This window comes from Apis mellifera, linkage group LG10 (assembly GCF_003254395.2).
Source record: "Apis mellifera strain DH4 linkage group LG10, Amel_HAv3.1, whole genome shotgun sequence".
Lineage (NCBI taxonomy): Eukaryota > Metazoa > Arthropoda > Insecta > Hymenoptera > Apidae > Apis > Apis mellifera.
In genome coordinates this window covers 11461516-11489416 of record NC_037647.1, presented here as the reverse complement: position 1 = coordinate 11489416, position 27901 = coordinate 11461516, and the positions used below count along the sequence as shown (strand labels likewise).

The following is a 27901-nucleotide window of genomic DNA, read 5'->3' as shown; positions in this document are numbered from 1 at the left end:
AAAGGAGACAGAGAGAGAGAGAGATAGAGAGATAGAGAGAGAGAGAAAAAAGAAATAATCTCTTTGCAAACTTCTTCCTCTTTCTTGCGTTCTTCTTTTCTCTTCTTTTTTTTTCCTTTTTTCCTTTTTTCTTTTTTTTTTTCTTTTTTCTCTTTTTTTACGTGTGTTATCACTCAGAATAATCGAATGGAAGAGAAGACAAGAGCTTTTTTTTTCCCCTTTTTTCAACAGGCTCGATCGTCTTGCGTTTTTTCAAATATTACAACACAATATCAAAGAATATAACAAGAATAAACAACAGAGGATCCGTTTTTTTTTTTTTTTTTTTTACTCTACTTCTAGAAATTCGTATTATACCGCGTTTTATTTATATATTATAGTTGAAAGATGGAGGATCTCCCATTCTCTACGGAGAGATCTCTCGTTTCTTCTAGGTGCACGTCTAAATAATATTAATATTATTCGAATTTTCCTCCGTGCACTCGCAACGTTTTTTTTTTTTTTTATTATTATTTTATTATTATTTTTTTTTCCAGAAAAATCTTGCGTCCTTTTTCTCTAGGGATACGGAGGAGGAGATACGAGCGTGTGAATCTCGGCTAATAATCGCTCTTGCGGTTACACAGCGTATAATCCTGGGGAGCCAGTCGATCTTTTATAAACCATGCTTCCTGTTTTTAAACACCGTTTACATGCACATCGCGCGGCCACGGGATATCTTAACACACGGGGCCGCCGAAGTCACGAGTTTCTTTTATCTCTGCGGTTCGCCTAGGCCCAATTGTTGACTCTGCGCTTGCTGTTGCGCATTCCCTGTCACGCTACACCGTCCTCCATGGTGTTGTGGCGCCATCCCGATCTGCATCGAATTCTGATGCAATCCATTTTGACTTGGCGACATTCCTGCAATAAATGAAACCAAATTAATTTACATACATACATACATACACGCATAAATGGGACGTGAAGAAGAGACGTAAAGTAGTTAATTATAAAAATAACAAAGATTTGCGACACACATAAGAATGCGTCTTTACATTTTTATGAACATTTTTGAACGGTGTTGTATACAGAAATAATTCTCTGCTGGAAAAGAAAATTAATTCGTTTGAATTAATTAGAGAGAGAATTTTTTAAAAATTGTACGAAAATATTTTTTTTTTATTGAGTACTTACCCGAAGGAGTTTTGTCGCCCGCGGACATTTTGGAAAACGCTAAAAGTGCATCGGGGAAATTTGGTGGTGTAGCCGGTGTATTGCATGGAGTGATCTATAAAAGAAATATGTTTTTATAAGTGATTGCAAGGTACTTAAGGCATAATAAGAATCGATTTTATTGTTTTTTTTAAATGAATTTATATATGTTTATATTTCTGAATATTGCAATTATTTAGGTCGAGACTATAGGACGCGTGTCTATATAGTCGTAAACATAGATTCTTCGTTTTGAAGATCGATACTTACATCAACCTCCTTTTCATGTTTGACTTTAAAACCTACGAGAATATACGATGTTTAACGCAACGATTAAGAATAGTATTTTGTATTGCTTACATTTCATTACGCAAGAGTTAAATATCAATTAACAGCTATAAAAAAAAAAGAACACCTACGTGATTGTTAACTTTTTAACATTGTCGATGTTTTCATTAAATATTTTTTTCATATATGTTGCTTCGAAAAAATTTTACAAAAAGATTATATTTATTTAAGGAGATTTTAATATTTAAATTCATTAAGGAAAGAAAATATTTTCAATCGTTTTATCAATCGTTATATATTTACCGTGAAAATTTCTAACCTCAATTATGTAATATTCCTTCTATCGATTGTGAATATTTCTAACCTCAATTATATAATAATTCTTGTAATCAATATATACATACGTGTGTAAAAGTATTTAATTCTCTCGCTAATATTAATTATCTTAGACAAATTCTACGATGGATAATTATGTAATACATTATGTTTATGAAGTATTACAACATTTCATTCATTTCACCGAGGCAATTATGTATTTTCCGATGGATAGGAAATTATCAGGGAAGAGTTACGCTTGTTTCCTGCTTGTCTGTCTCGGAAATACGGAACAAGACATTGGTTTGTCTATAAAGCTAAAAATATCCAACGAATGTTTTACGTAAGCCGCAATGAAGCGACACACATCTATGGTAGGCGGGTGAAAAGAGAACAACAAAAGTAGCTTTCTGTGAGTAAGAACTCTACTCGTCAGTTGTTAAGGTCATTGAACCTTTGGCTCCTGAATGTGATGTCAGCGTACCAGGTGGACAGAAAGCAACAATATAAGATGCACATGTGTGTTCTTGTGTTCTTCGATGGACTGTCGATTAGCTATATATAAATAAATAAAGAAAGTGCGAATCAAAATTTTGTTTCTTTGTAATTTTAAAATTTTTTTTTTTTAAAATGTTAAACGTGTATGCAAATAAAGATAATTGTAATATATGCAAAAAAATGGATTATAAATTTTGTTAATAAATATTTAGAAATATTATTGATAATATTATAATAACATGTAAATTAAATTCAAATTTACAATTTAATTCAAATTTATTAACCATTTGAAAATATGGAAAACGCATAGACACAAATTACTAATCTAAATGACATAACTGATGATAAGAAAAGTAAATCCTAAAATCTTATCTCTAAAATGTAAAATGATGAAACGTTTATGAAAACACATGTTCATGTATTTATGTATGTAAAGAAATAAATAAAATTCAATTAATCGACATTTTGTCACTACTCGAGTCAAATGTATACATATTTATTATTAATTGCGAAATTCATTTCGATTCTTATTCACCATTTATATAATATATTAAATATAAGTATAATAAAATAATCAGAAACATTAATTATTTACCACCAATTAATTATTTGAACGCGTACAATTGTTCATAGTGCAATGATGCAATGTTTACAACTGACTGGAGTAGTAGCATAATGGCTTCCCAAAGGACGTTATACTTCGACACAACATATATGTATATACATTGGAAAAGAAAGTAAAGTAAAAATGGTCAGAGAAATCTAGGATTTTGCCCTCAGATTTGAACGTTGTTCGTCCAATGTTGAGCCAAGATTTGGCACACAGTTTATCGGAATGCCTCCGACCGAGAATAGTAACACACCTAGCAACTGTCTGCTGACAGTGGTTCTCTGCCTTTCATATCGTTTTGAAATTTATTAGTGAAGTTCACAGTGAAAAGAAGAACGCTCTCGATAGTTACAACTCGATCTCTCGTATAAGAAACGAGTGGTCGCGCCGAGTATCGATAAGCTATAGTTAACTCGATATATAAATACGATTTATCGATAATATCGATAAAATGTGAAATATATACAATAGAAGATAACTAACACAAAATACAATAATAAAAATCGATAAAATTTGGATTGTATTTTATTTATTTTTGTTTTGATAATATAGACAAGGAATATTTTAATTCTTAATTAGTATTTAATTAATACTTTTTTATTGTCAATTGTGAAGAATTCTTTTTAATTTTAGAATAAAATTTATCGAAAACAAACATTTTTTATTTTATTTTGTATTAATTGTATTATGTCTAAATTATTTAAATAAATATTTATATCGCCGTTTTCTTTACTAATTGGTAAATTATGATGCATTTGAAATACATTCATTGAATCTATTAAATATGTAAAAGGTCTTAAAAAATTTCCATCTAATATTTAAAATCAAAATAAACTATTTTTGTATTCAAATATTTTTTAAAAATAACACATAAGAATTATGAATAAATTTAGAAAACAAAAAAGTACTTTTTAATCGAAACTTTTATCAGAAAAGAAGTTACTTCACTTTTAATATTTTCTTCTGTTTCATAATCTATGTTTGTATATTTGCAGAGAACTTATAGACTTGAAAACATTATTAGAAACCTCTCGTTTAGATAAGCTTTCAACATTTTATCGATTATTATTGAAGAAAAACAAACTAATAATAAAAATGAACGAGGGAAATGAAAGAAATATAACTTTTTGTATCCCGTGTGAGAACATAACCTCAACACGATTTCGTTTCAGAAATTAGGATTCAATAAATTTTTGATTTAAATTCCTGGACGGCTCTTATACAATCATAAGAATCATAAGAAAAATGAAATTTTAATCTCTGGAGAAACAGAAAAGTTAACAAGGAAGAGCTCATTCTGCTGAATCAACGTGTTCATGCCACATAATTTTATGAGTTTTTTAATTAAGTCAAATACTCGGTTGCCATGCTGCAAATGACAGCAACAGACTGTGAAATTAATACGATTCCTCATTTACCATTTGAATTGACTTTCATAATTAAGTTAAATAATAAATATAAAATATGGAAATATATAAACGTAAATAGAAATATAAAATAGATTTATCTTTATCCTCTACGCTATATATACTATACAATTGTAAGTGTAGTGTACTAGTAATTCTTTGCAAAAAAAAAAAAAAAAAAAAAAAAAAAAAATCATCGTTAATCTCGATTGTTCCAAGTACAATGTAATTCTAATTGTCAACGCCAAACAACTGCAATTTCTAATCTTTGTAAACGATCTCGAAGAATTCTTAGCGCATGAGAGTATGCCAGAAGGCATATGAAAATAGACCGCCAAACATTGTTATTATTTTCATACAATTATACAAGTCCTCTGTGAATCGCGCCAGCAGAATATTATCAAATATAATGCGTTCGTCTTGATGATTCATGTCGCTTGTAACCAAGCAACCACTGCGAATCCGCAAAGAAACGAAATCCTGTAAAGGTTATTTTCGTACGTGTAATTCTACAATATAGATGTTCCTTTTGCTTATTCGACTATGCATTTGTATAGAATACGAGCGTAATGATGACGTTGTATTTTTCCTGGAAATACACTTGACACTGATTTCATTATTAAAATAGGATATTTGCTTAGTTTACTAGTTAATTCTATTTTTTTTTTCTACAATCAAGAAAATTATAATTATGTAACGATTTTATAATCAGAATATTTAAAAATTTTTTAATCATCATATTTTACAAATTTTAAAATATTTAAAATATCTTTTAAAAATTTTATTACATATATTTTAACTTTCAATAACTTCTTTTTAACGTAACTATTATTTTTTGTTTTATTAGGTTAGGTTAGGTTATAGGTATATTTTTTAATCATCATATTTTACAAATTTTAAAATACTTAAAATTTAAAATATCTTTTAAAAATTTTATTACATATATTTTAACTTTCAATAACTTCTTTTTAATGTAACAATTATTTTTTGTTTTCGAATTTAATAATTTCTCATTTGCAAAATATTAGAAAATATTATCAACAAATTTTATTAGGTTAGGTTAGATTATAGGTATATTTTTTAATCATCATATTTTACAAATTATATATATATTACAAATTTTAAAATATTTAAAATTTAAAGTATCTTTTAAAAATTTTATTACATATATTTTAACTTTCAACAATTTCTTTTTAATGTAACTATTATTTTTTGTTTTCGAATTTAATAATTTCTCATTTGCAAAATATTAGAACATTTTATCAACAAATTTTATTAGATTAGGTTATAGGTATATTTTTTAATCATCATATTTTACAAATTTTAAAATATTTAAAATTTAAAATATCTTTTAAAAAATTTATTACATATATTTCAATAACTTTTTTTTAATGTAACTATTATTTTTTGTTTTCGAATTTAATAATTTCTCATTTGCAAAATATTAGAACATTTTATCAACAAATTTTATTAGGTTAGGTTATAGGTATATTTTTTAATGATCATATTTTACAAATTTTAAAATATTTAAAATTTAAAATATCTTTAAAAATTTTATCACATATATTTTAACTTTTAATAACTTCTTTTTAATGTAACTATTATTTTTTGTTTTCAAATTTAATAATTTCTTATTTGTAAAATTTTAGAACATTTTATCAACAAATTTTATTAGATTATAGGTATATTTTTTAATCATCATATTTTACAAATTTTAAAATATTTAAAATTTAAAATATCTTTTAAAAATTTTATTACATATATTTTAACTTTCAATAACTTCTTTTTAATGTAACTATTATTTTTTGTTTTATTAGGTTAGGTTAGGTTATTTTTTTAGGTATATTTTTTAATCATCATATTTTACAAATTTTAAAATACTTAAAATTTAAAATATCTTTTAAAAATTTTATTATATATATTTTAACTTTCAATAACTTCTTTTTAATGTTTTAAACTATTATTTTTTGTTTTCTAATTTAATAATTTCTCATTTGCAAAATATTTTAACAACAAATTTTATTAGGTTAGGTTAGATTATAGGTATATTTTTTAATCATCATATTTTACAAATTTTAAAATATTTAAAAAATCTTTTAAAAATTTTATTAGGTTAGGTAATAGGTTATAGGTAATTTTTTAATCATCATATTTTACAAATTTTAAAATATTTAAAATATCTTTTAAAAATTTTATTACATATATTTTAACTTTCAATAACTTCTTTTTAACTATTATTTTTTGTTTTCGATTTAATAATTTCTCATTTGCAGAACATTATCAATTTTATTAGGTTAGGTTAAGTTAGCGTAAGCGTATTTTTTGCGTAACATTTCCGGTTGGGGAAAAAAAAAAATTAACATATGTGAATATCAACTACATGATAAACAAATGTTTTAATTAATATACAGTATAAAGATTAAAATAATAAAAAAATAATAAAACGTAAAATTAACCAATTCATTATGACATTATGTATAAATGATGATACATTAATTGAAAATAATTTGCGAGATATAAAACGTTCAACAAAAAATAATTTCCTTATGTTGAAAGAAATAGAGATACATTGCTTGCGTTATAAACGATTCACAATATATATGGAATAGAATACAAATTATTTACGAAGTCATAAATATACATAAACATATGATACAATATTTCTGAATATATTAATATTCGATATATTCTTTTTATAATCACAGTATGTAAAAGTAATGTATTTTATATATTTACTTTTTTTTTTATACTCTCCTTCGTGTTTTTATATTTCGAAAAAAAACGATAATCTAATTCGACTTGGATCGCGAAATATAAACATTTATTAAAATGTATTAAACGATCTCGTCTCATATGTGTGCGATATATGTGTGTAAAATATGTACGAGTTTATATAAGAAATTAGAATGGCACACATCATAACATGATGATTTTTCATTTTCTTGATCGAATTGATAAATGAAATTATTTTATCTATGCGTTTTATCTATGATGTCATATGTGTCTTGCATTTATATTTACATAAATGAAGAATACGATAATATTTTGTTTACTAAAATTTCTTTAACGTCTGCGAAAAATTTTTCAAAAACTTACACAATTGCAAAAATTTAATTATTATTATATATATATACTTCTTTTAGGAATAATAATTAATCCGTTAAGAATTAAAAATTATTATTTTACGTTTTAGAATAAATTATTATCGTGAAATTAATTAAAATAAAAAAATATAGAGAGATAAAAATATATACATATATAATTAGTGAAAAATAATGATTGTTAATATAAATTTAAATATCGACTAAAAATAGAAGTGAAATCGACGGAAATAACATTTATCAAACAACAACGATAATGAACAGTTTGATACTCAATGACAGACGGAATGAAATTTAATGGCTATTGATTTCTCACTTCATTTCCAACCATCTAATTTGCATACGATGTAGTATAAATAATTCAAAAATAATAAGTAGTTCTAGTTGCTAACAACTAGTTACAATATTTAAAAAAAAAAAAAAATGAATTGAAAATTGAATTATTTATAACAAAATATTATTATCGTTCTATCTCGATTATATTTATATTTCTTATGTATTAAACATAATATTTTTACGAAATGTTTAATAATATTTATAGTTGCTAATTTAACACATTATTATACAGGACGTAGAGCGTGAGTAAAGTTTAAGCCAAATCGATGACTCGAATGCGCACTTCCCCTCGTGTTACGTGACGATGCACAAAAATGTAGTAAATCATACGGCGTGCATAAGTCGTGTATGAAATCATTGATTAATAGCGGTAAATCAATTAATAATATAAATATATATATATAATAAAAATAAAAATAAAGTTCTATTTTAATAACGAATTTTTTTTAGAAAAGAAACGAAATAAATAAATATTTTTAATAATCCGTTATAATTCGATACGTAAGAAGATATTAGATATATTTTAAATAGATATTTATTTGTGTCCGTATACTTCGATAAGATTCTCGAGACTGCTATTATCACATAAATCGATCAATATTAATCAAAGTCCTTGAGTATTTATAAGCGATGATTTATTTTTTCATATAGAATATATAGGGAAACAAACTATACTAATCTCCAATACTAAGAAGAAAGAATACGAAAAGAAATGAATAAATTCCAAGTATTCGCAAAGAAAAAAATAAAATGAAACAATGTCACGTGAACAAAAGACAATGAAAAAAATTTCATTTCTCGCGCGTGATCTCGACGCGATTCGCGCAACGAACCTAATGAATAAAATCATTCGCGTGATGTGTCGTGGATCGTTGCACGTGACATAAATAAAGAGAGTCAATGGAAAGGGAAAAGAAGATAGAATATCGCCGCCATAGCCGACGACGACGACGACGACGACGACGACGACGACGACGACGACGACAACGACGAGGCTCCTGACGCGGAAATAGTTTCGTATCGATTAGACGTCGATACGAGAATAAACGAACGATCGAACTTGTTTTGATAAATTTTTCTCTAAATTAATTTATTGACAAAAAAAAAACTCGAATCTAACAGCTATTTTAATGAAATATGATGTTTATTAATAATATGATATTGATTAGTAGTACACAATAATTATCATAGCCATAAATAATCAATCAATTATATAAATATATATATAAAATTTAAAAAATCCCTAGAATTCGATATATGTAATGATTTAATAAATTTTTTAACTACGTTGAATATTTTATCATATAGAATTATGGTCACGTCCTATATTTTCCATTTTTATAAACCGGTTCTTTTCTGCATAATACGAAAAATAAAAAAGGAATCAACTTACTTGACCAAAATGTGTACCAGGTCCTTGTGCACAGGGAGGTATCGCAGCTTCTTGAAAGAAAATACTAAGAGCAGTCTGAAATCATAAAATAATCATTATTAGATTAAACAAATCGAATATATTTCGATATTGCTCGTATTGTGATTACATAACAATCGTTTTTCAAAATGAATTCTGTTTCCGTTTACGAATCGTATCATTAATCTTCAGACAGCGCATAATAAGTCACATAACCTTTAACACGTTCGCGATACATATTCTACCAATGACACATATTATACACTTATCATACGTTTGTAATTATTGATGATACACTGACTGATAATTAATAACACATGAAAAAATATTTCAATTTCAAAAAATATGTATTACTACAAATATGTTAAATATGTCTTTTGCTTAATTTAACCTAAAAAAAAATATCGTTACAATCATATTGCTTATTACTTCAAATGTACGTTAGATTTTGAACGATATTAAAAAAATTGATCGTATCACTTTTTTCGTCGCTTAGATACACAAAAGATATTCAATTAAAAAAAAAAAAACCGTTTAAACGCTTAAACCTAACGACAACAAATTCTTTCCGTTAGAATTTCTAACTTGATATGTAAGTATACATATATCTGCGCGCGCACGCTCTTGGAAAAGACCTTCAATTCGATTTATTAAGGCGGGTGTGGTTACATTTACAGCGTTAACACAGCTGTACACCAATCGATCGATACGCGCAATTATGTATGACACCACTAGCAACAGATGAATATAATAATGGTTCTGTTTCTATTGCAAGATCGCATTACGCGTTGAAATACAATTCAATCACGTGCTCAAAAATTCTTCGTGCGCTGTCACAAAATTTCAATAATACGAAATATTTTTTTCAACCATTGTTATTTTTATCCAATCAAAAATTTATTTATTATGAAAAATATATTTTTGTTTTATAATTCTTTTTTTGGACAAATAATTATGCATTTGTAAAAAAAAATTTTTCAAATATAAAATTGATAAATTCTTATTTTTTTTCTTTGTATTATTTACAAAAGTTATCACAATTTGTTTACACTGCAAGTTTTTTGAATTAATTATATACCAATTTATAATTATTAAAGAGATATGTAAATTCTTTATATTTATTTTTTTATATCAAAACAATGATAAAAATAAACTACATATATATACACTATACAAGATCTAATTTCACAACAATGAAATTTCTAATTACAAGTGATCATAATTTTCAGTATTGCTATATATGCGCACCACGTGATTTCGCTTGCCGCCGGTTGCGTGTCGGATTTATAAAGATATTAACACGTACTTAAAAAACTTTTCAGTATTTGGTATATTCTCTCGTGACACAACGATTAGTTGTTAACTTTAAGTCTCAAAATTATTACAAACAGATCAATTTTAAATTCGATGCGGTCAAACGATATGATTACAATTTTGTAACAGATAATCTGTATCTTTTATATTCAATAAGCTAGCTTCATAGAATTAAAAATATCTACACAACGTAATCGCGAGAGATCGCAATGTTTTCGTATCGTTCGATTGCATCAAACTTATCGATACAAGATCATCGACTACCTGTATTACCAACCTAACCTTTTTAACCGACCTAATTGCGGCGGAAATTTACGTACAGTTCCTTACCAGTTTCTCACGTGCACGCGACACACTCGTTTTCGCGAAACTTTGAAAATTGCCATTCCAAGGAAAACGCGCGTGACGCGCCTTGTTTACTTTTTTTCTTGTATTTCTTCGTATTTGACTCTTTTTATGCAGTTCTCAATCCGTTTTTCCGCCAAGTTTTCCTCGAAACCCAGCTTTTACCATGTAGCACGACGACTACTGTGTTGCTACTTGCATGCATCTAAAATATTAACGGTTGCCCGTGGTATCTTTGTTTTTGTTAGATACCTCGAGGAGACAAGAATACACAGCGATCACGAGGTATATATTTGTAATTTTCTTTCTTTTTTTTTTTCCATATCGCAAATGGATACCACCGATAAATCGTTAGCAACAAATCTTATCTATTATTTATCGAGAAATAAATAAGGAATGAGTATCGCGAACAATTTCAGTGAGTTAATATTAACCTATATTCGCGTTAATAACTCGTATTGAAGATAACAAACAGTCAAATTATTTGATTATTCGATAATATTACACTTATGTATATATGGAAGTTTAAAAGTACAATATATCTTATAAAAGTGATCAGAAAAATTCTTATCGTTATCCTCCTCTCGTTAAATAGCTAATTAGAGCGTGCATACACGTATTTTCTATTTATTAAGTTACAAAAAAGTATTTTTCTCGTTGAAAATAAAATGTGTATAGAAATAATAAAACGATTTCTTTTTTTTTTTATTTTAAATTCGCTTAAATTCGAAATCATTTTATTTTTGTATAAATATATTATTAAAAATTTACCATCATCTTTATTGATAACATCGAATAAAAATTCTCTTATAATATCCATCAAATAAACGTGTAATTTAAAACTTTTGATTGATTACATTATGTTGATAGTATATATCTTCGATTAAAAATCGATCAATAGTAACAAACAAATTTTAACCATTTTAAAATCGCGATAAAAATTATCTGTAATAATAATACAATGTGAAAATAGGTTAACAAGAAATCGAAGAAAGAGTGGCAAAAGAGACATTCATCCGCCATCTGTGAGTACAGAAACTAAGTAAATCTTGGGCAAAATCGTTCCGCGTGCCCCGGCACTTCTCGGCCACGTTACGTTCAAATCACGTAACGAGAAAGAACCTGAAATAGATTTCCTACGCTTCAAAGTTTCCAGTTTACCTAGAGGCGTATGTTGTGGAAAGATTTTCAAAACGTAGAGAGAGAGAGAAAAAAATAAAACGAAAGAAATAAAACTAGGGGGAAAACTTTTTATTTCCAGAAATATGTTACAGGTTAGAAAAAAAAAAAATTTCAACGTTGTTTTCATACTTACGAGCTAACAGTTTCTGTAAATATTATCGATTCGTTCAAAATGAAAAGTGTAAGCATAAAAGTAAAATATATAATAATATTTCGGATAAATTTAAAACGTTCGATTTAAAATTCTAGAAAAATTCTTGAAAGAAGCAATGGTTCTACTTCTAAATCTATATACGTTTTCCAGATCTACGTAGATATCTGGGGACCTTAGGGTCAAACGAAACTTCGTTACATGAAATTTTATCTATCTTCTATCGTTTCAGAATTATGGCTCGGTTGCGTGAGATTATTTTTTAAAAGATGAATGTTCGATAACAATTATCGATGGAATAAAATTTACTATAATATTATATTATATTTAAATTCTGGAGAAACGTGATAATATTTTTTAAATATTTCATATGCATCGGCCTAACAAAAATAATATTGATAAAACGTATCTCCTCTATGCTAACTTACCGAGATAAGAAACTGTAAGGTTTACATACAGGTTTTAATCTATTATTATGACTATTATTATGTCATCCGAGCTAGAAAAGTATATTTCTTTTTTTGCACATCTTGATATCACATTTATGCATCTAATATCAATTGTTTCGATTTCGAATTCGAGAAAAAAAAAGAATCATAACGAAAGAGAAGAAAAGAGATGACAAGTATCAGAAAAAGTATCGATAAGTTGATGTAGAAAAAAAAAAAGCTGAATCATGAAAAATAGAACGGTTTCCCAAATAGTGAAAATTTCTCTGAAAGGTATATTGATTCGATGGAAGCATCATTTCTAAAAAGTTGTTCTCATGCGGTTTGCAAACAAACTTCCTTCTCTTGAGCATTCTTTCGAATAAAAGAGAAATGGCACATTGCCACCGATGTAGCGTGCTAATTTTTCACGTTCTTCCGATAAATCTCTGGAATTGTTTTGGTATACCGTGGGGTACTCGATACGCGTGAAACGCGCGCGAAGAATTTCACGAATTTCTCGAAAATGTCGGAATACGCAGATAATAAATTTAATCCACGTATATCATATATATCGTTGGAATAAATATCGTTAAAAAAAAAGTGAAAATAAATCTAAATTGAACGAAGATCCACTTTTGTTTGACCTTCGTGGGAGAGAGAAACAAAGGATACACATATACACAAGTCGTTAACGATGAGAGACACTGATGGCGACAAAAACAGAACAGATGGACTTTGCCAGATGTCACTGCAATGGAATCGTCGTAATCTTGCCGTTCCTTTAAGCTTCGAAACCCGACCTCTAAAAAGGATCTTTGCGATGGTAAAACAGTATACAGTTTGACGATCGGTATCGATAATGGCGACAATAGTTTTATTTCTATTCTCGAAACGGCGTGGCTTCATCATGCGTCCGCCATGCAATTACATCCTAATGGCACTTTGCGTTCAATGCTAAAATTAACCAGTATTCGAGGATGAAACGCAAACGAAAGGAATGATATACACATGACCCGATATTATTATCTCGATTTATTTTGACGATTTTTATATTTAAAATATAATCGGAATTTTTTTTTTTTTTTTCTACTTTACAAGAAAAAAAATATATTACAACAAATACGAAATATTTAATAATAAATATGATAATCAATTCATTTTTTTCGCGAAAAATCGGCACGAATTTGACTCTTGGTCAGTAAACTCTGGATCATTTTTGTCACTTTTTAAAATTTATTTTCCTTTCTTCAAGTTTTATCTTTTTATCATTCCTATTGTAAGTTTCTTTAAGACCTATTGTAAGTTCCCTATCTTAGTGTACGTTATCGCGGTGCCAATCGCCGAGCTATATGTTTTGATGTTGCTTTGTTCGTGGAATATGAAATATTGAGCATAAGCAATGAAACTCTTCAACTATGTATTATCAACAGGCCAGAAATCAATACTCGGAGACTGACGAGAACAAATATGTGTACGTAATATATACATATATATATATATATATATATATGTATAAAAATCGTACAATTTTTAAAAGTCAAATTTTTTGTAATAAATTTATAATAAATAAGAAGAGAAAAAAGTATATTCCTTTAATAAATTATTTAATTCATTCTTATTAACTAATCCCATTGGATAATCATGAAAGTATCAAGTCTATTGTGTGTACACGTTACGTATACGCGTATATATATATATATATATATATCGATACAGATGGCATAGTGAAAGAAACGGAAAGAGAAAGAGAGAAAGAGAGCTGGAAAGGTACCACCGTTGCAGCGTATACATATAAACTTACCAGTACTCATTAGAACCTGTATCGTAATCTGTTGTTAAAAGCATTAGCAGTCGAGCAGAGAAAGTTTTCAGATTGAATTCAACGAACAGACTAAATTCTCTCTCTCTCTCTCTCTCTCTCTCTCTCTCTCTCTGCCTTTATTTTTTTTCTGTTTTCCCTCGAAATAATGCAGTTTTGATTATTACGAAAATTTAAGATTCGTATTCTTTTTTTTACAAATATATTTATCCCTTATTAATAAATACATAGGAAAAAAAAGATGAATATTTTTTTTTAATGTTTATAATCCAATCTTTTTCACACTTTATTTCTTTTAATTTTTTTAAAATTTAATTCAATATGAATCAAGGATATATCTATAAAAATTTTTAATTAGATATTTAATTACATTTTTAATATCTCTCTTTTCTTCAAAATATATTATTGCTTATTTTTAATAGTTCTAATTATTTCAATATCAAATATATATATATATATTTTTTTATGTGATTTACGTATTTTGTATTAGCAGGTGTACCTTCAATGTTTACGAACGGGGGTGGTGTATGGTAAAGATATTGGCGATGTTTATTTTAAATGATGCGATGGTTATTTTCACGGAATGACGTAACGACAATAATAACGGAATGACATTAAATATTAGCAATCCTTTGCGATTCTTATGAAATCTCGCGTTCGAAGCGACAACCAGAGATTACAATTTAACTTCTAATATCATGTTGCAATCGTTTAGTAAACATGGTGCTAAATAACCGATTGAATCTCGCAATCAACTAACGATCAATTTGGTTTCAAGATAAATTGCCAAAGTTTCGTGATAAAATTTCATTCCTCTCGTGTTTTGAATGCCAATAATGTTTTCTTTTTTCTCTCTATTTTTTTTTTCTTAAGCATTTTCTTACAATGCTAGGCACATAAAATTAAAAATTTTAAAATTATTTCAATTACATATTAATATTTTAATTTATACTTTGAATAATTTAATTTAATATTTTATTTTATTTTAAAATAATATCTTTAAAAACAATACTTAACTAATAACGCTTTCCAAAAATAGAATAAAAAAAACTATAGATATAGAAATGAAATGTCATTAAATTTCTTAATACTAATGATAAAATTTCTAAAGTTTTAATTTTAGCAATCAAACATTTAAAATATAAAAAACTTTTAACAAAAAAAAAATGACCAATTAATGCCTATGGATAAGATACTAATTGTTAAAAGTGTGTGCTAGGTTCTTGACCGTATTATATTGGTTGATGTGAAAGTCTGAGAAACTTGTAAACTATGTAAACTTCATGAATTGCAGATATCAGTAAGAGATATAGAAATTATATCGTTAAAATATATACTTGTATCTTTTCAAACAAATGTCATCCAAGCATATTTTTATTTTGTTATAATTTCCTTTCCTAATTCACTTTATAATATAAATTTTAGAAAATTTTATTATTTATATGTACACTTTTTTTATACTTTTAAATTTTTATCTAATTAACATCTGTAATCTGTTTCTATTGATCATATTAAAAATTATGAGAAATATAAACTTCATGGACTTTGAACACAATATTATAAATCACATTAAAATATATTTTTTTTTAATATTTGCCATTAAACTATTCTTTTTTAATTTATTATGATGAATTTATCGTATATTATTTTTCCTGATTATCAGAAATTATTGAATTAATCTTAAATATTTTAATTCGTACAACAATAACATGAATGAAAGATGACAGATAATTGATGTTAAATAAGATATTACGCTATAGTGATATATAAAGTATAAATTCCAGTCAAACTTTATCGATATATCGTATTCTATTGATACGAAATAAGAGAAATATTTTATATAAATATTTTGTGTTAAAAAAGTTGTAACAAGTATATATATAAAATTATATACAAAAATATACGAATTTTATAATTCATATTTGGAAAATAACTTTTTATGTTAACAAAATTTATAATCATTTTATAAATAAACATTTCGTTCGATTCATTTTTTAAATAATTCTTGATTTCTTAAACTAATACTAGCTTAAATAGATACAAGTTAAAGCACAAGTTGTGTTTTGTTGTGTTCTATTCGTTCGTAACGTTACGTGTAAGGTCGTTAACTCACTAACACATAGTATATAGATGGACTAAATGTAATCTAATTTCCATAAACCGAAGGAGGCTTTCAGTACAAACGGATAACTCGTAAATCGATAGGCTTGGAAAGGTTGTACCGAAAAGATAGTTATTGTTCGCGATTGCTGCACGCGATGTCAGCATTGTTCTCATTGTTAGTGACCAAGTCCGTTTACAGACTAGGTTTGAAGAAATCAACTATGATATAGGCACATGACCTTATTTTGAACCTTTAAAACTTCATGCACGTTAAACGATATGTAATAATAATGTTTGTGAATAAAAACCAAGTCTAAAATGAGATTAATCGAATAGAGTCACGATAAAAAAAATGATGTGACTAAAAAACAAACGAAAAGATTAGAAAAATGTAACCTATAACTATCGTGATATATCATAACTTTAATACCGAGATCAGAACGATCATGCTCATTATAATAATAACGAACAAAACCTCTTAGCAACATCGTATGATTTTTATGAATGGATTTTATCCTTATGATAATAAATATGCTCCCTTATTCAACTTGTACCACTTAGATCATTATTGAACGTATTTTAATGCAATTATACATAACAATTAACAACGGAACATCGTTCGATTGAATTCAATTAGTGTTTTCATTTAAACACGTGTGAATACATAACTACGGATCGAACGACAGTACCGCTTGAACGGTCGGCCATTTTCGCTGCTTTGTTTACGAAGAAAGTATCGAATCGCGGTGAGCATAAATATGGTGAAGTTCTTAATGCTTTCGAAAAAAAGATGCGAAATCTTATTCTCTTACTTCGAATTGCCAATGAGCCGCTTGTAGCAACTGTTTCGCTTGCTCCCTGGCACAACCTGCAGCCAGCACAAACTGATTGATCATCACCTGCTCGCGAAGGGTGTCCATTTTTTCGTCACGTTTTACCGAAAAGGCAGAAAATATCAGAGAAAAATCAAAATCACACGAAACACTAATATAGGCACAGTCTTCCGAATCACCAGGTTTCAAGTCTGCCTTAAGTTTTCGTTTAGATGCGAGTGCAGCCTACAAGCGGCAAGCAGAGTCTTGTTTTGAAAACTAAACTCATTGCAGACGGCTGACGGGCACCGCGGGTTGCGGAACGTAAGAGACGAAGATGTTATGACGTCACTACCAGCTATTCACTAATCAGCGTACAGCTTCCCGTGTGTTTGGGAGCATTCTCTTTTCCGTACATACTCCCTATCTTCATTGTTTATTTTCAAACATAATAAATAATTCAAAATGTTGCAGATTTGATGAATAATACTATATTTGCAGCTAAATTTTTATTTTTGAATATTATTCTTGTTTCGATATAAGTATAGTGCACATTATTAAATTTTCAAGAAACTTTAACACAAAAATAAATAATGTAATTTGATGTTTGATTCTTTGGAAATACTTATTAGGTCACCTACCTCTATTCAAGAAATTTTCTTAGTGTTAAATCTTTTTTAATCTAAAAGTTTTTAAGTTGACGAACCTGTTTAACAAGAACATTTGTATTAATAATATAATATAGTTATAATGTAGTTTATTGAATTTAATTAAAAAATAATATATTTTTTTATGAAACCAAAGATGTTTGTCAAATAATATTACGTGAAAAAGTGTGTTAAATATTAAATATGATAAAAAAAATCAATCTAAATTTTTTAATTACAAATATTAAAATAATATTAAAAAAATTATTTATATTATTTTACATGTAATATAATTTTTTGTTTGATTCTTAAAAATAAATTATATAATTATAAATACTTTAGTTTTACATGATTTACATGATATACATATATATATGTATAAATATTCTATTTTTTACATTTACAATTCTTAATGTATTATTCTATGTACATTTATTCATTTATTATAATATATAAAATTAATTTTTATAGTGACTATAAAAAAATTGATTTAATAATCAATATAATTAAAGATAAATATATATGTATTATATATAATTTTAATTTTAAGGTTAAAAATAAAGATTATACGAATATTATTATTAATTTCTTTTATTAATGAAATTATAAGATATTTAATATATATATTTTTCTTATAAAATATTTTATTATCATAAAAATTAAATTAATGGTCTTTTATATGCCCATAATTTTTCATGATCATACATAATATGAATTTTTTCGTACATATATTTAAAAAAATATAAAAGATCATCATATTGACCTTTATATCTTTCATCTAAATCATTTGTATGCCGAAGCATAGCATTATTTATACAATTTTCCTCACTATCTTTTGTGTTAGCATATCCTTGAATTATACCAAATGCACATGTATGCAATTCTACTAAGAATTGATGAATTGCCTCAATAGTAGCTAAATACCATCTTGGACTTTTTTTCTGATGACGCCAAAATTGTGATATTCTTGATTTTAAAATAACGCAATGCAAATCTGTAAATAATAATATATATTATTATATTATATTTATGATATAAATCTTTTATAATTATAATTTTTGTTAAGATATTTTATTCTATTTTTAATAAGAATAAAAATAATGAAAATGATATTATTCTGTATGTAACAAATATATGTAATATGATTTGTTTTTAAAAATACCTCGTAATCTTTGATCTTTGTAAATGGCTTTTGTTTGATGCCATGTACTATCGATAAAAATAGCTCTTTTTATAGGGAATGCATTCTGTATTCTATTTGTAATTATTTTATTATCTTTTTTAACCTCCTTTATGAATAAAGAATCTACAGATACACCAGTTTGGCTAGGAAAAATTAAAACAGTCTAAAGGATAATATTATTTATACAAAAATTTTAAAAACATAAAATAATCTTAAATATGTTGTTGTTGTCATATATACCTCTTCTCTGTCCAATATATCGGGGAAATTAGGATATGTAAAAATTCTCACATCTTCAGGTGCAAGTATAGCTGCATGAATTGCAGTACTTTTTCCATCTATTTCACGTGCATGTTTAATGATATCAATTTTAATAGGTAACTAAAAAAAGAAAAGTCGTGTATTCATGTTTACATAATTTACATAAATTATTACCTTTATCTTTGGAAAGTACTGTTCTCCAATAACTGGTAAATAACAAGAATAACAAAAAAATTTTCGTGACCTACAACAATGTTTACATATTTCTCTGCCTTCTATTGTATCCAAAATTCGTGCATTAGTAATTTTTAAATGACAAAAAGGTGTTTTATCAATTATTTTTTGCTTTCTTTCTAAACTTGAAAGCTTCTTGATTTCGTTTATTACATCAGTTTTCGCCATATTCTTAATAATAATAATATAAACAAATTTATTTAAAATTTAATTAATTTTAATAATAATATGGATAAATTTAATTCACGTAGTATTTGATATTATTATTGACACTTAATATAAACGTTCATAGAATAAATTTAATGATATATAACTGAACATTTATTTATACATATAGTGAATTATTAAATGAAACTCATTTTTGATTACAAACAATATACACCATCTATTGTTGAATATATATACTATATCTCATTGGGTAACCAGCAAACACTATGATATTGTTCAATTTACATTAAAAATTACGAAATTAGTGCCATCTCGTGTTTAAACACCCAAAGTTCTTACTTATTATTAGCATAACAGAATATGCAAGGAGGTATTCGAAGTTACTGATAAAAACATTGCGCGAAGAGCACAGAAAATATCTCTTCCTGCTTTGAGGAAAATGCATTAATTATTTTTAATATTTAATTTAATATTTTGACTTTAACTTTTAAGCTTAGTAGTTAAGTATTTTAAAATTAAAATTTTAAGCAAATTTCTCGTATCAATTTTATTATGCTTAAAAGTAAAAGTATCGAAATTTTATGATAAAAACAAGTAATTAATTAATTTTCAACATAGCATTTACGACATATTAGAAATTATGATATATTGATCGTTAATAAATATTCCATGAGGTATCCTTAAAGTAATGGGAGATGCTTTCTATCCTTCTTGCGCAATATTGCGTATCTTGTTTGTGACGTCACACAACTTTGCATACTTCCTCATATATTCTGCTATGCTAATAACAAATCAGAGTTTCCACGATCCAAACGCGAGATGGCGCTGATCTCAGAAATTTTTGTCGAGATCACTCTCTCACTTATCGGCAAAGTATTTCGTCGACAATTAAAATAAAAAAATTATACAAAGTATAAAATTAAAAGAAGGAATTAATTGTAATTAATAGTAATTTAAATAGAAATATATAAAGAATATAGAGAAAAATAAAGAAAAGGAGAAACATTTATTTATATATATGGTATGTATCTATAATTTATAATAAAATATAATAAAAATGTATAGAGCTGAAAATTATAGAAAAAGAATTTATAAATATATGAAATATATAATGTAGGCTTTATGATATATAAAAATATAAATATAGAATGTAAATATTGATAGATTTCGTGAAGAAGTTTTTCATCAATAGGACAAGATATAGAATATGATAGTAGGAAAGGTAAAGTTCGTTTTTATCATATGAATGTGTTTCATTTGCAACATTCTGGAGATGGCGTTGACTTCAATATTTTTAATCTATCTCTATTTTCTCACTGTATGATCTTCTTGGGTTGGGATGGGATTTAAATACGATTATTTAATTTTATATTCAAATTTACAATTTTTATGCTCACTTTATTCTGAATTGAATCGATAACATTGAAAATAATTCTAAAAAAATATTAAAATGAAAGATACGAAATAATGGTAAAAAAAATAATCGTAATTAATATTTTATGAATATATTATATTTATATATGTATAAAAAATAGAATTTTCATTTTGATTGAAGATTGATAATAAATAGAAGAAAATTTAACTATAAAATAAATTTCAATATAAATGAGCATAGTTTCACTTGTAATTTATGAATTCTTTTCCTTTGTATCTTTTAATTAAAATCTTTTCATCGATGAAAATAAAGTGTACGTGCATGTGTGTGTGTGCGAATTGCCGTTTGATGAGCCGACAAGGTTCAATTATTACTTAGGTTTTTCAATAATTAGCTAATGAGCAACATAGGTTTCTAAGAAATAAATGAAATGGGTGTTAACGTAGTTCCCTTCTAATTTAGATTTTCTTTGACAAACGAATAATTAATCGAATTATTTTTCACTCTGTCGTTATAGTCTGCTCTACTAAAAATCACAATAAATTACTTGATGACAGTTAATGAAATAAAGAAACTTTGAACGAATTGTAATAATTTTTGCATTCATGCATAATTTTACGTTTCAAGCAGAAAATTCTATAAGTACTTTTAATACAAAATAAAGAATAATTTAGAAAATGGAACAACTCTAAATAAATAAACTCTAAATAGATCAAACTAAGTAGATTAAATTAAAAATTGAAAAGTTAATCTACAAATTAGGAAAAAGTTAAAATTTAAAAGCATATTCCATTACAATTCTCTCTCATAAATTATTATTTTTTATTGTATAAAATATGCATTATATTATATTATTATTCTATAACATATTATAAAGTATAAAAGTAATAATCTCAAAAAATTCATGCAGATGAAATTTAAAAATTTATCGTGTTCATGTCGTTTAATATTTTATCTCAGAATTATGATTGAAATATAATTTAACTTTTTTAAAATATTTAATTTCATCTCTCTCTTTTATTTCTCGAAAATCATCTTCTTTATATTTTACAAAAATTCTCTATATTGAATTTAATTGATTACATGAAAAATCCTTTCCTCTTGTAAATGAGTGTAGAATCGATAAAAAAATTATCCAGAATATATTTTTGAATGGGCTCAAACGTTAGAAATGTAAAATGATTAAAACTTTTACATGTTACAATTAAATAAATTCAACTTTTCCAGATATCGTTTTCAATTTTGCATTAAAACAAATTCATTTATTTTATCATATTTTATCATTTTATCACATTGCATCATTTATTCATCTTCAGAGTCATGTCTTCTGCTTATAAATGATATATATCGAGATACAATTTAAATTGATCATTATATTTTTATTTCGGATACGAATTCAATATTAACGTGGAAGAAAGTAACTTTAAGCGAATTTCAAATTTTTCTGACGTCTTTCGTTTAAAATTCGACATCAGTATGCTAATAACGTGCCCACGCGTTGTATTTTTTTTCACGAACGAGCGTCGTAGGCAGATCTTTTGATGTTGTAAATTTGTAGGGATGGCGATCGTTCTAACAATCGTAATTTACGATTGAATAGATGGCTTTCATATGCCTTTAACTTCATTTAATTTGCACACTTCAAGGAATACACATATTTTTTTTTTTCATAGATCTTGCTCGATCGTTGAAGAAAATCTAATTTAAGAAACCAAGCTGCACGAGTAATTATCCACTCGATTTGATTACATCGATATTGTCATCGATTACAACAAATATTGTCCAAGATTGCGATTAATATCTTCTGTATTTGACCAATGCCTGAGGCTCGATATTAAATCTGCAATTATGTTCTCGATTGAAGGTTAATTATAAACATTTTAAGTAAAATTGTATCGTTACCTGTTAAAATTATAACACATATTAATTCGTGAACATGCGCGTACATAACCTAATTTTTTCGACAGTAATCGATCAACGATCAGCATTAATTTTTCGTTGTATTATTTCCAAAGCATCGACGCAAACGTACGAGACACTTTATACCACTGTCAAAGAAGAAAATTCTCGCCTCGAAATCGAACAAGCCAAATGATTGATCCCTTTTGTTTCGATGTTCTTCCGACCAAGTTCTATGGAAAAGCGCGAATAAGGATAAAATCGCACGAGGTAAGGATATATACGAGGATTTATTTAACTATATATATATATATATCAACTATATTAATTAATCGAAACTTAAAATTTAATACAAATACCATTTCTCTCGTTGGAAAAAAAAGATCGAAATTGTAGCTATATATTTCGCTCGTGCTTCGATTGGATCTATTTGTAAATGCGCATGACTAGATATGTAAGTATATATGTATGTATATATACATACATATACATACGTCATAACCTCGGGAGGTTGCGTTCGTGCTTGAATAATTTCCAATGATTCGATTAAACCTATCGTGTAAATTCCAGAGAATTCCTTCACGGTTGCTTGTCACAGGTTTAACTTTTTTACTCTCATAATTTTTTTTTTTTTTCTTTTCCTCAAGCCTATAATTTTAATGCGAATACATCTCGATTTCTGGCGAATCTCACTCTCAAGTTAATAATTTCAATTTCACGGGGCGAAATACTCGGAATTTGTCTCAGAGAGCATTTCAATTTTGCTAAATTTAGTCTTTGGGATAATTTAAAGTAATCTTGGAGTTCGAGCTTTCGTTAATTTTTTTTTAATTATATTCTTTCAATTTGTTTATCATTTATTCCTTTTTCTATATAATTAAACTAACGATATATGGTAAAATTTTGAACGAATCGTCAATTAATTTAAGCAAGATTAATTTAAATTAGTTAAGTGTCTTTTCTAGTAATTCGAAAAAAATTATTTTTTTTAGTAACTAATTAATCAACGTTATGTTACTCCAGAGAGAAATTATAATACTTTTAATATAACTTATGACACTCAGGATTCTCATAACGGTGTAATATTAATTAATAATTAATGAACGTCAACAATATGAAAACAATTGAAAATAATCATAATTCATATAATTCTAAGATATTTTCGAAAGGGAGAATCGCCACGTTAGGTTGACAATGATTCGAAAAACTTTCACGTGTACTCAATGATAATTCAAACGGAATATCTCCGTTTGACCCAAGATTCATAGAAAATCACCTAATAAACCCGTACACATCGTTCGAACGACTGAGCAAGTAGGGCCAGCTTCGATCAGAACGAATTCGCGCATTGATTTACGCTTGATCAACCCGATCGAGATTAAGGTTAGGATTATGTGCAAAAGTAAGCAAGGCGAGATTGCAATTTTCGTTTACACACGATACTTGAACGCGACATTGACTTGGATAAGCGTCGATTAATTCCATCAAATTTGACCGGAAAAAAAAAAAGAAAAAAGAAAAAAAAAAGAAGAGTAGAATAGAATCTATCTCCTAATCTTCCCACCTGTGGATCCTAGGTAAAGAATCGTAAAGCGAATTGATTCGTCACAACGAGTCACCTATCTTGGCTAATCTTAAGAAGGGAGCCTCCTTTCGAATCGCTTTTTATCTAAATATATAGCTGGGATCGAAGGTCCATCGATAAGCACCGAGGCCAATGACGTTCGAAGTGCGTATACTCGTATCCCGTGTAAAATCGTTATTTTCCATTTTCTTAATTGCTAAATAGCCCGGTATACGTGCACGTTTGACGTCGAGGGACGTGACAACCGGGAAACAAGATTTGCCCGACGATTTTCGAAAGGAAATTCCTTCCGTGTCCGGGGCCCATTAAACGATGCGAACGGACAGGGGAAGGAGAAGACGGGCAACAGGCGGCCAAGTCGGCTCAGTCGAACGGTTACTCCACTAGCGGGAATTAGTTGACAGAGCCGGGGAGACGTTAAGAGCAGCTATTAGCAGCAATGACGGGCTGGAATAGCGCCGGCAAAGTCGCACTTCGATCACCAACTCTAATTGCTTTAGGATGGAACTCGCTTATGGGCAAAGGTCCCGCCCCGTACGTACGTGTTAAGTGGACTTTATTCGCGCTCTTTCGTTCGATTATTCGGAAGAATTCGACCGATTCGACCATTCGGTCTGAAAAATTTCGTGCCTCGAAATTATCCTTTCGTATATTCTCTTGAAGAAAATTCTTCGTGTAGCGTAAATTCTCGTTATCGTTATTTGATATTCAAAGAAGTAGTATGAGACACTTATCTTTAGGAATTGATCCCTGTGCGTTTTATTCGACGCGTTAATTCGATCCCGTTTGATATTTATATTGTAAAATTTTTCTTTTACGCTCCTTGCTATCTTTATTACTTAACTATCATATCAGAATCACGATAAAATTGATTTATTAGTTAATAATATATTTTCTATTCTGTTATTGGAAACCGATATTTCATTATCGGAATAAAATAAATTTTGACTTTTGAACAATACAATACTCGCTTTTGTATCCTTTACATTGTTAAAAAACCTCACGTAACCAGATGATTTATTATTATTCCGACTATCAGTATCTCTCGAAGGATTAGAGTGATTAAATTCTGTTCTTTTTTTTTTTTTTCTATTAGCACGATAAGACGGGTTTGTAAAAGAGAGACGTTAAGCGAAATTTTCGCCCAATTATTCTATCGTGAAACGTGAATAGAAAAAATACGAAGGGAGGGAAAGGTCGATAGAGAAAATAAACGTTCAGAGGATTTCAAACAATCCGTTCCGAAATGAATATTCATCGTGGATGTTCTTACAATGGAGTGAATTCGTACTAAAATTATTCAAAATACCTGCGTTAATTATGTTCTCGAGCAAGAATTATCCCCCTCCCTTATGGCTGTCCCTAACGAAATAAGAAATTGCGTCTAGATAAGTATACGCACAAGTATATAAATTTGCATAGCTCGTTGACAAAAAAAAATTTTAATTTCAAAAAATCGAAAAATTGTTCATCTTATTGCTTGTATAAATTTTCGTGAATTGACAAAAAAAAAAAAAATTAATTTCAATTCAGAAAAATCGAAAAATTGTTCATCCTATTGCTATAAATTTGCATAACTTGTGATAAAAAAAAATTTAATTTCAATTCAAAAATTGTTCATCCTATTGTTTATTATATTTTAATTCATGAATTGATAAAAAAAAAATTTAATTTCAATTCAGAAAAATCGAAAAATTGTTCATCTTATTGCTTGTTATATTTTATTCAGAACAAATAACTGTATAAATTTGCATAATTGGTGAATTGATAAAAAAAAAAATTTTATTTCAATTCAAAAAAATCGAAAAATTGTTCATCCTATTGCTTGTATAAATTTGCATAACTTGTGAATTGATAAAAAAAAAAAAATTTAATTTCAATTCAGAAAAATCGAAAAATTGTTCATCCTATTGTTTATTATATTTTAATTCGTGAATTGACAAAAACAAAATTTAATTTCAATTCAGAAAAATCGAAAAATTCTTCATCCTATTGCTTGTATAAATTTGCATAATTCGTGAATTGACAAAAAAAAAAATTTTGATTTCAATTCAGAAAAATCGAAAAATCCGATTGTTTGCATATTTTATTACAGAACAAATAACTGTATAAATTTGCATAATTGGTGAATTGACAAAAGGAAGAAATTTAATTTCAATTCAGAAAAATCGAAAAATTGTTCATCCGATTGCTTATTATATTTATTTTATAAATTTGTATAACTCGTGAATTGACAAAAAAAAAGAAATTTAATTTCAATTCACAAAAATGGAAAAATTGTTCATCCGATTGTTTATTTATATCTCACACGTTCACGTTTTTATCGTACGTATCGAATCGTTTTCTACGGAAAAGATTTTCGAAAAAAAAAAAAAAGAAAAAAAAAACTATTCGAAGTAGTTGAAATTATTTTCATGATTCAACCCAATAAAACGTTTGACATTTCATCGGCTGTCTCTGACGGTTGAATATAAAACAGGATATCTCGTCATCAATCCGTAATGCGTTAACGCGCGTTTTTTTTTCGGCACACTTCGTAAAAAGAAAGAATTATTTCTAAAAAAAATCCGATACCGGTAATTCGAGAGGAAATCCCTCCTTTTTTTTTTTCGAATCAACAATTAACACGACTTACGACTTGATTAACCGAATGCTCGATGATAGGTAGGAGCAGATGTTGCATTTTCATTTACGCGAAAACAATCGGTCGTGTAATCTCATGCGAGTCGTCAAATTAATAAATTCATCACGCCCGATGCTGTCTAGAAATTGAAATTCAAATTAAAATTGTACCCAATGTGCGTGGACGCTCAGCAAGGACGTTTCATCCTTGTAATAAATGTAAGGGAAAAAAAAAAGTTCAAAATCATTAAGAGATGCGCGAAGAAAGGGAATAATTGATCCATGTATATACGAAGCGTTTCACCCTTAATTATTCTCTAAGGATGAGTCCGAGACGCGTATGATAATACCGGCCACTTTCAATTACTTCGATCACACACGCTCGCTCGTAATTTCTCGATTCGGATTAAAGCGGGGAATAAACGTAAAACGTAGCTGCGGACAGTTTCGATCCGATGGAAAATCAACTTAACGAATCGAGTTTAATTAACGTGATTGTTAATAATTTAATTACGGATAAAAATATGTCACAATATTAATACATCTAATTATATACAGCGAGTATAATTCACGTATACCAGTGAATCCCTTTTTGTTAAATTATATTCGAA

The 27901-nt window shown here is 27.4% G+C and overlaps 2 protein-coding genes and 1 long non-coding RNA gene across 4 annotated transcripts; all 3 read right to left on the bottom strand.

Annotated features, from left to right (window-relative positions):
• Positions 1-105: 105 nt before the first annotated feature.
• On the bottom strand, positions 106-17621 carry LOC727455 (UBA-like domain-containing protein 2). Of its 2 annotated transcripts, none has more exons than XM_006569165.3 (4): positions 9294-9509; positions 9142-9216; positions 1177-1270; positions 106-903 (listed from the first exon to the last, which is right to left on the bottom strand). In XM_006569165.3, the coding sequence occupies exons 1-4, from the start codon at positions 9339-9341 to the stop codon at positions 755-757; spliced, it is 366 nt and encodes a 121-aa protein (XP_006569228.1). In that variant the 5' UTR covers positions 9342-9509; the 3' UTR covers positions 106-754. The 2 variants fall into 2 exon arrangements, with proteins under 2 accessions (XP_006569228.1, XP_003251327.1); XM_003251279.4 differs by lacking the exon at positions 9294-9509 and adding an exon at positions 17317-17621 and having other exon boundaries at positions 132-903.
• A 916-nt stretch (positions 17622-18537) lies between these two features.
• LOC551981 (DTW domain-containing protein 1) lies at positions 18538-19965 on the bottom strand. Its single transcript, XM_624364.6, has 4 exons — positions 19582-19965; positions 19387-19527; positions 19126-19309; positions 18538-18957 (listed from the first exon to the last, which is right to left on the bottom strand). Exons 1-4 carry the CDS (start codon positions 19807-19809, stop codon positions 18623-18625), a joined length of 888 nt encoding a protein of 295 aa, XP_624367.3. The 5' UTR covers positions 19810-19965; the 3' UTR covers positions 18538-18622.
• A 2257-nt stretch (positions 19966-22222) lies between these two features.
• LOC100576103 lies at positions 22223-23516 on the bottom strand. The gene is made up of 3 exons (XR_120465.4): positions 23443-23516; positions 23087-23316; positions 22223-23024 (listed from the first exon to the last, which is right to left on the bottom strand). It is a non-coding gene; the product is annotated as an uncharacterized LOC100576103 (long non-coding RNA).
• Positions 23517-27901: the final 4385 nt, after the last annotated feature.